Source organism: Monopterus albus, unplaced genomic scaffold, assembly GCF_001952655.1.
Source record: "Monopterus albus unplaced genomic scaffold, M_albus_1.0 scaffold113.1, whole genome shotgun sequence".
NCBI classification, from domain to species: domain Eukaryota; kingdom Metazoa; phylum Chordata; class Actinopteri; order Synbranchiformes; family Synbranchidae; genus Monopterus; species Monopterus albus.
Window position 1 is genome coordinate 832019 of NW_018127993.1, and position 12208 is coordinate 844226.

General features: G+C 40.6%; 2 protein-coding genes across 2 annotated transcripts in view; one reads left to right on the forward strand and one right to left on the reverse strand.

Annotated features, from left to right (window-relative positions):
• The window catches only part of LOC109966524 (adhesion G protein-coupled receptor L3), a 202435-nt gene that overhangs the window by 144865 nt on the left and 45362 nt on the right, over positions 1 to 12208 (reverse strand).
• LOC109966548 (liprin-beta-1-like) overlaps positions 11113 to 12208 on the forward strand; it is a 2878-nt gene continuing 1782 nt past the window's right edge. The window contains 3 exon segments of the mRNA XM_020611457.1: positions 11113 to 11151; positions 11233 to 11514; positions 11547 to 12201. Coding sequence (XP_020467113.1) covers positions 11113 to 11151; positions 11233 to 11514; positions 11547 to 12201 — 976 coding nt within the window.

Sequence of the window (12208 nt, forward strand, 5' to 3'; positions counted from 1 at the left end):
ATTTATATAATTTAGGTGGTGGGTGGGCAGACATAGTCTCTATGGGGTACTGGGAGTTTAGGGTGGGTAGCAGCTGCAAGGAGACAGCAGAGGCGTGTAAGACTGCGACCCTGCGTCCTGGCCTCAACTCGGGGTTGTCATAATTTAGGTTGTAAAACAAACTCGTCCAGATTTCTAGATAAGAGAGCCGCACCACCCAACGTGGATGGATGCCGTCTCTGCTAATCAGACCAGGTTTTCCCCAAAATGTTTTCCAGTTGTCTATGAAGCCCACGTTATTTTCTGGGCACCACCTAGACAGCCAGCGGTTGAATGATGACATGATGAACCTAGAAAATAGTGAGTTTAATTCCTAAACAATCTGGAAGCAAGCAGTGCAAATACAGAAAACAGGAAATGAGTACGTTTACCAGAGGCAGGAAACAGCAGTATGTCAAAAATGATCTGCTGCAGGAAGATAATCTCTGCACAATGATACACACAATCCACTCTCTTTGCACATTAGGCATTCCACACTGCATTTACTGTAATACTACAGGGTGTTAATTCCACTGCGGGACACCAGACACTGGTTATATGCATCAAAGGACGAAGCACTTGGGAAACTCAGTCACCCATACATCCCTAGATGGAGGTATTCTTCCTATGTCAGTGGACATCCTGACATAGGAATATATCCACTAATATCTCCCAATTCATAATCTATCCCGTAATCCCAATTGAAATATCCTAGATTAATCAGATTATTTTTAAACACATATTAATGTTTAAGATAGTCTCTACCTAAACAGACCATGTGGGCAATATTAAGTGGTTAAAGGCCTGTGTGCTCATCAGCAGACTTTGGCAAAAAAAAAACCACGAACTGGAGCTTGAACATCTTATCTGAGCCACATCTTCTCTATAGCTGACCACGTTCCTTATACAGTGTATATGATGACAGGACTTTTAAGACAGCAGAGCAGCAGTGTAGATGAGTGCATGCAATCAAAGGCATATCCCTGTGAGTAAACAGCGCTTTTAATAAGACACCGACATCTGCAGGAGAGCTAAATTAAATATGACATCAAATCACATACTGTGACTCCCTTGACACAAAAAACACATTATTCCCGAAATAATCACATTCAAATACCCTGTCCAAGCGGCAAATTGGACCTGAAATTGATACTGTACAACGATTTCCAAATTGGCAACAGGGATACAACTAAAAAAGACAGCTGAGAAACTGCAGAGAGCAGGAGACGGAGGCTCTGTCTATAGCAGAAGACAAAGACAATTTGTAGCTCCCTGTGATTGAGAGTTTACGTGCCATATCTCACATCATAACTGATAAAGCAGCAACTACTTGCACAGGTGCTACTTAGAAATTATCACATGAAGTAAAAAACACTTCACTATCACAGTTGTTAATTTGCTCTCAAAAAAACATGGGCTTAGGTACAGAAACTGCTTTCAACCACAAAAAAAACAAACATAAAATACATATTTATCAGAAAGGCTTAGACCCAGTTCAGTGAAAAAAAAAGAGGGGAAAAAGGAAGGAGAAGACAGAGCAGTAGTCCAGCATTGCCAACTCGTCTTGTATTCCAGAAGGAGCCTTATGATACATTATGGTGCTGACGTTTCAAGGGTACTTGTTCTGAGGGGGATTTAGGATAACTCCCTTAGATAAGCTGGCCAACGTTTAGCAGCCCTAGAAGCAACTGCAGCATCTGTTCTCAGCCACATCAAGGAGACTTCTTCATTATGGCCTCGCTCTTTCCTGCAGAACAACTTTTTCTAATCAGTGCTGTTGTTTTGTTTATTTAGGAATTTTGGGTGTGCCACCGGGGCCCAGATGAAACCTGACAGTTTAAAGTAACTGACTTTTCAATGTAGTTAAAGCAAAAAGGAGTCGGGTGATAAAGTCAGTAAAAGCAAGTTAAGGCTGCATTCACAAGGCATATGCATAATTCTGATCGGAAATGTTAAAGGAAATACAGGTTTTAACAAATTTATTATTCGTTATTCATCTGTGGCAATATTAATAACAAAAACACCTTTCTGGAAAGGTGCTAAAGATACCTGTGGTTAACTCAAGATTTCAGGGTTAAAAGTTACAAAAACAAAACAAAATACATTTGGCTCTGCTGATTCACTACTGAACTCCTCCTGCCACCTCGACATTGTTAACACCGTCCTGCTCCTCTAAGTATCACAATATTGGGCGAGAGTCAAAAGTGTTAGATTACAATTAAGTATGCTGTGTGACTACACTTTGCCAATGACAACACCTGGAATGATATGTCTCTCAGGACAGCAAGAGAAAAACCTTATTAAATTCTACAGTCAAAAAGGAAAAATCAGTCATGACAGGTCTGAATGACCTGCCATCACTACATTATGAATCCATAAATTTAATGTCATTCCATATATTTCATGCAAGCCTGGTTCAGCCTTTTTGTTATCGTGTGCGAGCACTGGAAAAAAGGTCTCTGGCAGTCTTCACTTTCTTTCTGTATCTCAAACTATGATTGCCAGTGTTCAATAAAGACATGAAACATCATGACTGTTTGTATTTTATCATCTTAGAAATATTGTGTTTGTTGATATTTGTGACTTTGGTGAAGATCAGATCATATTTCATAACCACTTTATGCAGAAAACCAGGAAATTGCAAACAGTTCCATTACTTTTTTCTTACAATTGTATATTATGAAAAAATATTAAGATATGTTAGAAGAACAAGGGGTTATAAGAAATCCTGAATGAGGTAGGCCATATGGAAACAAAACAACTAAGGTAATCTAAATACAAGAACGCATTATTTAGAAGTCAGATAACACAGTGCAAATGGATGTTTTCACTTCAACCAGTGAATTTAAAACCTGACAAACTAGGTATGTCAGTAACTGCCATAAACTAAAACAGATATAAAAATAGATAAACCAAAAAAAAAAGATGGGGAAATTTTCTGATCACCTTACCATCTATGTGATTATATTGCCCAACCACGCCAGATGTTATTTGTCATACTTGGTCTGTCATATTGGTCATGAGGAGACAAGTTTTATTATGCAAGATATTTTTTCTTGCTCTGTTGACGAATATGTAGGCCTGCATCTAATGATTATTTTCACTAGCAATTAGTCTGACAATTACTCTCCTATTTAAGAAATTAATTATTTAGTCAATCAAATGTCAGAACAGTTAAAAAAAAAGCCATTACAGTTTCCTAAATGTCATCACATTGGTTGTTTTTTTTTTTGTTTTTTTTTACAAAATCAGTAGTTACCAACCCAAAGGTATTCAATTTACAGTCACATAGAACAAAGAAAGGTTTGAAGCTGGACCCAGGACATACTTGGCATTTCAATCAAAATAATTACCTAATAAGATTAATTTTCTGTTGACTGACTAATCGGTTAATAATATGATCGACTGCGTTTAGGTTTCATCCTAATCCTGTAAAAACTACTCTCAGGCCAGAGGTGCCTATATATATTTTCATTTTAAATCTCTTTTAATGATGAACAGATATTTTTCCACATGAAACACATTCCCTGTAACCCTAATATAAATGGTAAGCTGGCGTCGCACTGCTGCACATCACCACCTGAGGGCATTTCTCCATCTGTCACTTCCTGACCTGAGGAAACCAGAGACGATTTTCATTAATCCAGTGGCGTTCCTTACATTGCTACTGCATCAAAGTGAAACTTGATCTTCAGTGTTATCTGATGGGGGCATACTAAGTCTGATGTTACTAGTCACAGCTGCGTGAAGCCCTCCCACCTTACACTATGTAATGAAGTGGAATCGTGTTGCTAGGTTAAGTGCCATGTTTCAGATTTTCCACTGTTTCATGTCCAGATGCTTATCACATCAGTGGGGAGGGCCTTGTCATTTTTATGAAACAGACAGCACATTCATGCAAATGAAATGTCTCATATAAAATGAATCTTAATCAAGCACACTGTCTGCATACAGTTTAAATGAGGAGCACTCGCTTGGAAATCTTAAGAGATGAAGTGATGTGATTAAAGTCCAGATGATCCTTTCCTTTTAGAGATAAAAGATTATTTTTTACACTCCATTGTGCTTCTAAACCTTGCTGATGGTTTAAAATTGAGCGGTCAATTTTACAATATTAAAGAAAGGTAAACTGTGAAAATCATCCTTTTCTAATGCAAGTTAAAACGTGTGACAAAGTGAAGGTAAATGAGTGCTCTTTTGCTCCTCCTTTAAGCTTGAGCAGCCAAGCATTCATTCATACAACCGGGTTTCCACAAGGGACTTCAACACAGCTAGCCAGTGACAGGCAGATAATAGCGCTAACTTTAGCCTGCGCAGTCTCTGAATGGTCCTGTATGATAGGCTTGTTAAGTGTGACTGATGCCTTCGGTTAAATAACGGGACCTCCTCACCTCCATGCACACAAAGGCACTGCACCCCCTCCTGACAGACAAAACACTTGACAACAGAAACCTAATCCATTAGAGGAAATTACTTGGAGACAAAAGAAAAAACCCTAACTGCAAAACAAAACAAATCACCATTACAAATATTTAACAGTACACAGGCATACAGTAGGGATGGGGGGGGGGCACATAGACCTACAGTAAGCCGACCTACATTTGGGTGAATAAATCCAGAGATGCATCATTTAAAAGGCAGGGCAAATCTACCCTGAGACAGTTTTACATTATGATGCAAAGCTCGGGCACTATCCATTATCCACATTTCTTCTTTACATCCCCCCTTTCTTTCTCTGTAAGCAAATCTTGTTTAATGCAGAACAAATAGATCCAAGACAAGGGAAGGAAGCCAGGATGGTGTGAGGCAGGACATGGAAAGATGGTCAACAAGGGAGGAATGTAAAAAAATGAGGGATGGAGGATGAGAGAGTGGGAAGGCAGACAGAAGGGGGAAATCAGCAAATAGGAAAGACTACAACAGAAGATATAAATGAAAAGGCTGATATTTGAAGGTCAGTAATTGCAGTGTGAAGGAATACAACCTAGAGTCCTCACTTAAACTGCTGTTGCTGTAGTGGCTCAGGCGGGCAGGTTACCATGACAACCTTAACTGTTGACCATTAATCACCTACCAGGAGCAATTGGCATGCTGTGCCCACAAACACTACAAATCATTACGTGATCTAAGCTTGATTTTGAAAGTGAGCTGAAAAGCAGCACATTACATGACTGCAGGGGATGCAACTCCATCATGCTCATAGCAAAACACCCAATTTTAATGGCCCTGTAACAAAGGGAACATATAAGATTTAATTTACTGTGCACTGAATGGATTTCTTTTTAGACAGAAGCATCAATACATGGTCCATTACCAAGTTAAAGGTAGTGACAGGGCTACGGGTATGACAGACAACCTCATCTATGGTGTCACCGTCTTTATGTAATGTTTTGCCAGGTAAGCAGCATAGCGGCTATTGGCTATTGGAATGGCAACGTCAATTTCAAGTGAATTGATCAGCATTAAAAATATGGTGGCAAATAGTCATGGTGCCACTAACAACTTTGATGACCCCAGACTTTTCATCTACTAGAACTAGGTCAAAATATGTTATTTTGAGTGAAATGTCTCAACTGCAGTTAGATTTCGGCAAAGCTAATGGCTTTCCTATCAACCTGAAGTGTTGTTTTCGCTCATGCTAATTAGTAGATGTTAGCATGACTGTGGTTCAGTGGGTAGAGCAGTCGTCTCCCAACCGGAGGGTCAGAGGTTCAAATCTCGGTGCCTGCAATCCACATGTGTCCTTGGGCAAGACACTGAACCCCCTGTTGCCCCCGATGGTTAGAGCCATCGGTTGAGTTGGCGCCACAGATGGCTGTCTCAGTTCTGTACCGGAAACAAATTCCTTGTGTGTAACATACTTGGCCAAATAAAGGTGATTGTCCTTATTATATACCAGCCTACCATCAACAAGCTACCACTACCACTGCGTGCTGATGTTACAGTATCATGGTTACATTAGCATTTAGCTTGAAGTACTGTTATGCAAAACTGCAGCCTCAGAGAATGGCTAGCATGGCCACCCAGCTGATGATTGGTTAATTCTCTCATAATGGTATGACAGTCCAAACCATTGCTGTTTTCAAAATGGACAACATATGGTCAGAGGACACTTGTAAACCACAGAGAGCACTGGGACTATGAGCTTACAAAGAAACACAATACACTCTTACACATGTGAAACAAAGCAGAACAAAGCCATTTTGCTAATTACTACTATCATTTTTCAGTAGGCCAGGAGTTGGTGAGCCATGTTTGAAGGGCATTTGCTCAGAAAACACCTCCATTTATTTTCTGTTTAATTTATATTAAATTTTTTCAGGCCTCAGTTTCCCAGAGTTCTGTACCAACTGCATTTGCATAATTCTCAAACAGACAATTCCCTTCCAGATGTGAGACGGGAGGGGGGGAAAAAGAAAGCACACACTGATAGATACACTCAAACAACAGCAGCAGCAATCTCAGCTCAGCTTCTGACTCAGGAGTACAGCAAATTCTAATGTCAATAACACTGATCTCTATGGCGCATGCTTTTCAATATCATTATCTGATCCTGAGCCAAGTGCACGGAATATAATGAAATCTTAAAACATGAATTGCATAGCATCCCTGGCCAGGCAAATGTGATGCATATTTTCAACAAGTGCATTATGTATCATGCTGCGTGCACTCAATACAGATCTGATTACAAAGTTAATTCTGCCTCATATCTGGTCCTGCATGTCTGTGTTAGTCTGGCGTTTTTGACCACAAATTGCTATGGTGTGTCTAGATGCCATAATGATTGTAGCACGAGTGTTACTGATGGTAAGAATATGTTGTAAATGGTCTGGAAATGAGAGGTTTGACTGTGTCACAGGCTACCACAGTGGTCATGACCACGGGGAATTCAAATGGGTTCCACCTGGACTCCACTCACAACTCAATTAGAGGCGGAGAGGGAGAGGAGGGGCCGAATAAAACGCATAGATCTAGTTAGAAGACAGTGTGTGTGTGTGTGTGTGTGTGTATGTGTGTTTATGCATATGTGTCCATCAGTGTCCACAAAATGTACAGCTCATGCACAGACTGAGGCTGAGAAGAAACGGTACACATTCACAAAGCCACTGAAAGAAAGAGAGGGCAGTCTGAAAGTCAAAAAAATGGGATGGAAATTCTTTACTTACCAAGACACTTACTCATTTACTGCAAACAATACTGCCACAAACAAGCTCTTTAAATTCAAAGTGATCTTATACAAACTAATATAAAAGTCAATATTCAATGTTAAAATATAATTCCACAGTACAGCACGAGCAGAGAAGAGCCTACATTTAAGAATTTCTAGTAAAGCTGGAACTTCTGGTTTGTGTTGCGGAAGAAAGAAAACCCCACTCAAAATCCCAATGATATTTCTAACCTGGCTAATAACTAAAAATCCAGCTTTAGAACACAATTGTTTTCAGTTGTTTGTTCTGAGTCTCACTATATTTGTTCACACTATATATAATCGTACATTTCTTTAAAACGACCTATCATTGACACTAAGAAGCCTGAACCTGTCGAGGCTAAAACGCCACGAGCTGATGCCGTTCAACTGGAGGAAGAATTTAACGGAGCTCCCGAGTCAAGAGATGGCTATAACTGTTACATGCCTTCTTACCCTTTTTACAACTTAAAAAGTGGAGAGAGATGAGACTAGTGTCAGAAGCACAAAGTTAGGTTGTGCTACTTGGAACGACAGATGTATATACTATGTGTAACATCATGCTGCAAATCATCATCATGGGAGCTGTAGTTAATTGTTAAATAACCCCGTTAAAACCACAAATATTTTAATTTCCAGTAGTAAGTGTTGTAGTGGTTGGTGGCTTGTCTTACAATATGAAAAATCCACTCTCAGCTTTATTATAATGACGAATATAAAAATGCTAAATGGGAGACCGCATATAGTCACTGAAGCTATATCAGGACAGAGGCTAACCAGATGTGACAACATGACTTTGGCTTTCTATATAAACATTGTTAACCAACATTAACCACCAGGTACCAGTCACACCAGAACAAGAACGAATATGGAAACAAAAATGCTGAATCAGTTTCTTACAAAAAAATTACACAATCTCACTTTAAGCGAAAACAAAAAAAAGGAAAAAAAAAGACGTGCCAAACCCTGCATCCCCGTACTGGTGTGTCACTCTAGATTAATCTCACTAAGGTAATTTTACACTTCCATGACATAACATTTTAAACAGATTTCAAAACACTACCTTAATACGAGTTTTTCCCTGTGATAGCAGAATTTGTGAACACAGCGGAGGAAAAAGGTTTCACTGCTGCTCTGCTAACACATTTCAGTCAACATCTTTTGTCAGAACCTGCTCTGCCTGTTACTGTGTGAAATGTCCTGGTCCTAGTAATCCTGACTGAGCAAATATCAGGCTGAAACACTTAGTCGGTCCTGACTGAGCAAATATCAGGCTGAAACACTTAGTCGGCAGTTCAGGTACACCTGGTTAAAACTAATACAACATTCCTGTTGACAACTGTGCTCTGAACAAAAACCGAACTTTATCAGCTTCGTGAAAGGAGGATTTACTGCAGGACTGCTGGATTAGACAGCATTAGGTTTAGCTTTATAACTAGTAAAATGCCAACTGAGTGTAGTTGCGCATTTTCTTTCCAGCAGCACCAGTACTGATAAACTTTGTTCTTTTTTTGGTGCAGTTTTTTACCCTAGTTGTTCGTGAAAATAAAAGCACTTCAATATAGAGTGAGTAAGTACAATACATGAAGGATTCTGGTTTCTTAGAAATGACTATTGTCAAATCATGCCTTGGTACATCAGTGTCCTTTAGTCATACCATCTTTATTTCAAAGTGCTCATTGGTGAATGATGCTTGTATTTTCAGTTAACCTTTGTTCTCAATCCTAAACATGAGAACTTTAAAGTTAATGTCATACCAATGTTCTGCAACGCCGAAGAATATTCACTCAGTGCTAGTCTACATTAGTCTACAACTAATTTTTATGCAGTTTTGACCTGAATGAGGATATATGTGTGTATACACACACACACACACATACACACACACACACACACACACACACACACACACACACATACAAAAGGAAACAATAAAAATGTAAAACAAAAAATGTAGGGAACAAATAGCAAACGTTTCAGTATCTCTGGATTAGTTCGTATGGTCAACAATATTGTCCATTTCCTTGTCCATTCAGACGTTATTCACCTGGTGTTTAAAAGGTAAATAAATCATCTAAACATAGTTGACACAGAGGTCAAGGGTCACCATGGTGACTTGCCTTGCAGGCTCCTTTTATGTTGTCTAGCAGCTTTTAGAAAACACTGGCTGAAATGTGAGAGCTTCTTTTATCGAGACCTCAGTGACCTGGCTTTGGAGTGATCGATTGGCGAGCAGGAATAAACTTGTGAATGCCTGCTAGACCCCTTGAGGACCGACTTTTCATTTCAATACTGAAAAGTTCAAAAGTGGGGGGAATGCAGATATGCAACAAGGTGTTCAGAGATATAAAAGAACATTGATTTTCATTTTAAGAAGTCTTTGTTTTCGTACACTTAGCTGTCAGCCCACATAAACCGCTGTGTATAGAAAACAAGCTAGAGCAGACTTGCAGCCATAGTGATGATCTCTGATTCATGATGGTTCAGGTCACCCCAACAGGTTCTCCTAGTTGCCAACACTTCCTCTTCCTGTTTTCCACCGAGTCCAACTTATTACAAAGTGTCCAAAGATAATCATCTCTAATTGCATTTTGTTTTACCAAACGAGAGGGAGGTGGCTGCATATTAATGTAAGAAAGACAACTGGAATTCTGTGGGGTTCCTCAGTCCTCTCTCCAGACTGGAATAGAACGGAGTTTGATGAAAGTCTGATTGGTCTGGGTAAACATCCTCATGGGGTATGTCTCCGGACAAAAAGAGCAATACTCTCCTCTTTTGTCGAGGAAAACACTCTCAGGTCTGACAAATCACGGCTGGTCTCAAGATGTCTGGTCTTACCATGAATTCTAAAACCTGATGTGACAGATGGGGCGTCTGGGGTAATATCAACCTCATCTAAACATCTACTGAATCGCAAGTAACCTTTTTTTTTTCTTCCAGCAGCTCTCTATGTCGTTTATATATATTTCCTGTAATTGAAAGCAAAAAGAAAACATGAGATGTGCAGCAGCACTGCAAAAGACATGACTCCAACTAATGTAGTGCTCAGCAGCATGGACCCTCTTGCTGTGCTATTTACAAAAAAGCCATTGAGGTTTAATTTCACTAGATGCTGACTAATTCTAATTAGGTCATTAAAGACTGGGTGTAAAATACAAATCTGCGAACACAATGGATTTAATGAAGTGAATCAGGGCCACAGAGAGAGTTATCAATACACTGTTAAATGTGACAAAACTGAAGGAAGCACAGAGAAAGAATCACACTGACACCATGTTGATGGTATTGATAAATGTTAGATGTTTCCCTTATCAGATGAGAACATTAACAAAGAGAACCTGCTGTACACACAGGGAGGAGAGGACACCGTGTTATTACAGTATGCGCGCAGACACACTTTGGGACACAGCATGAAAATACAGTACACACACACACACACACACACACACACTCCAGTGACCTTGCCCTGCGTCTCTAGGCTGAGTGGTAGAATGTGTTTGGGTAGGACGCAGCAGGCATCCTTTCTACATCTCTCAGGGTGAGGCAGCCTCATGATGGTTGGGGATAGTTAGTGAATGTCAGAGTGCAGCAACAGACATGTACGGCACGACTTTTACAGTAAAGCTGCACCCATTGATCAGCTGCAGATCGGAATTGGCCGATTTACACTGTGGAAGACTTACTCTATAACAAACACTCTTACACAGTCACTCCCTCATTCGCTCACATTGCCAACATCCCGCTCCTTCCCTCTTGTCTTTCAAAAACACCCACTCATTGACGGTGTAGAATCCTCAGGACTCATGAACCAGGTTTAAGTCCTAATTGCACTCTGGTGTAATGCTATTCGTCCACTTGTGCCACAGCCACAAACACCATTCCACCTAGCTCGACATCATGGCGTAGGGATGTGGACGGAAGGGGGTAACACTGGTGGGCATGCAGAAGTTCGAAAACCAGGCACACGGGAGTTATTTTAAATAATAAAAGAAACAAACTACCGGAAGTATTGAAATTTCTTCGAGCAGAATTTGGGCTTGCCGCTGACTGATGCCAGCGACATGTTGGTAGCTGCCCTGGAGCAGATGGATGGCATTATAGCGGGCTCCAAGACTCTGGACTATTCCAATGGGTTGTTTGACTGCCAGTCGCCTACATCTCCTTTTATGGGTAGCCTGCGTGCACTTCACCGTTTGGAAGACCTGAGGGGTGTCCTGGAGTTGATGGATACAGAGGAAAGGGAGAGTCTACGCTGCCAGATCCCTGACTCTACAGCGGACAGTCTGGTTGAGTGGCTCCATGGTCGCCTGGTGAGAGTCTCACATGTAGATAAGATAATTAGAGTGTTTACACATACATAAGTGATAAGGAGTCTCTGGTGCTTCAAGTAAGTGTACTGACAGACCAGGTGGAGGCTCAGGGGGAAAAGATACGGAACCTGGATTTATGTTTGGACGAGCACAGGGAGAAACTCAATGCCACTGAGGACATGCTGCAACAGGATTTGCTGTGCAGAGCTGCGCTGGAGACTCAGAAGCTTGAACTGATGTCTGAAGTGTCCAACCTCAAGTTGAAGCTAAATACTATGAAGAAAGAGAGACTTGACTTTGATGACAGATTTAGTGAAAGTGAGGATTTGATTTTTGAAATTAACAAACTGCGGTACCGACTGACAGACCTGGAGAATGAGAAACTACAGTATGAAAAGAAACTTAAATCTACAAAGTCGCTAATGGCCAAGCTTTCTAGCCTGAAAATCCAAATTGGCCAGATGCAGTATGAGAAACAGAGGAAGGAGCACAAACTCCAGGCAATGAAGGAGGAGCTGGCCATGCTGAGGAGGCAGCTGGAGGGTAAAGTCGGAGAGATGAGGAGATTACAAGATGAGACAGGCTTCAAAGCCTCAAGTAGTGCTGATCACTCGGACAGAGATGTGGAAGTGCAGAGAATGAAAAAGGCAGTTGAATCGTTGATGGCAGCCCATGAAGAGAAGGATCGCAAGGA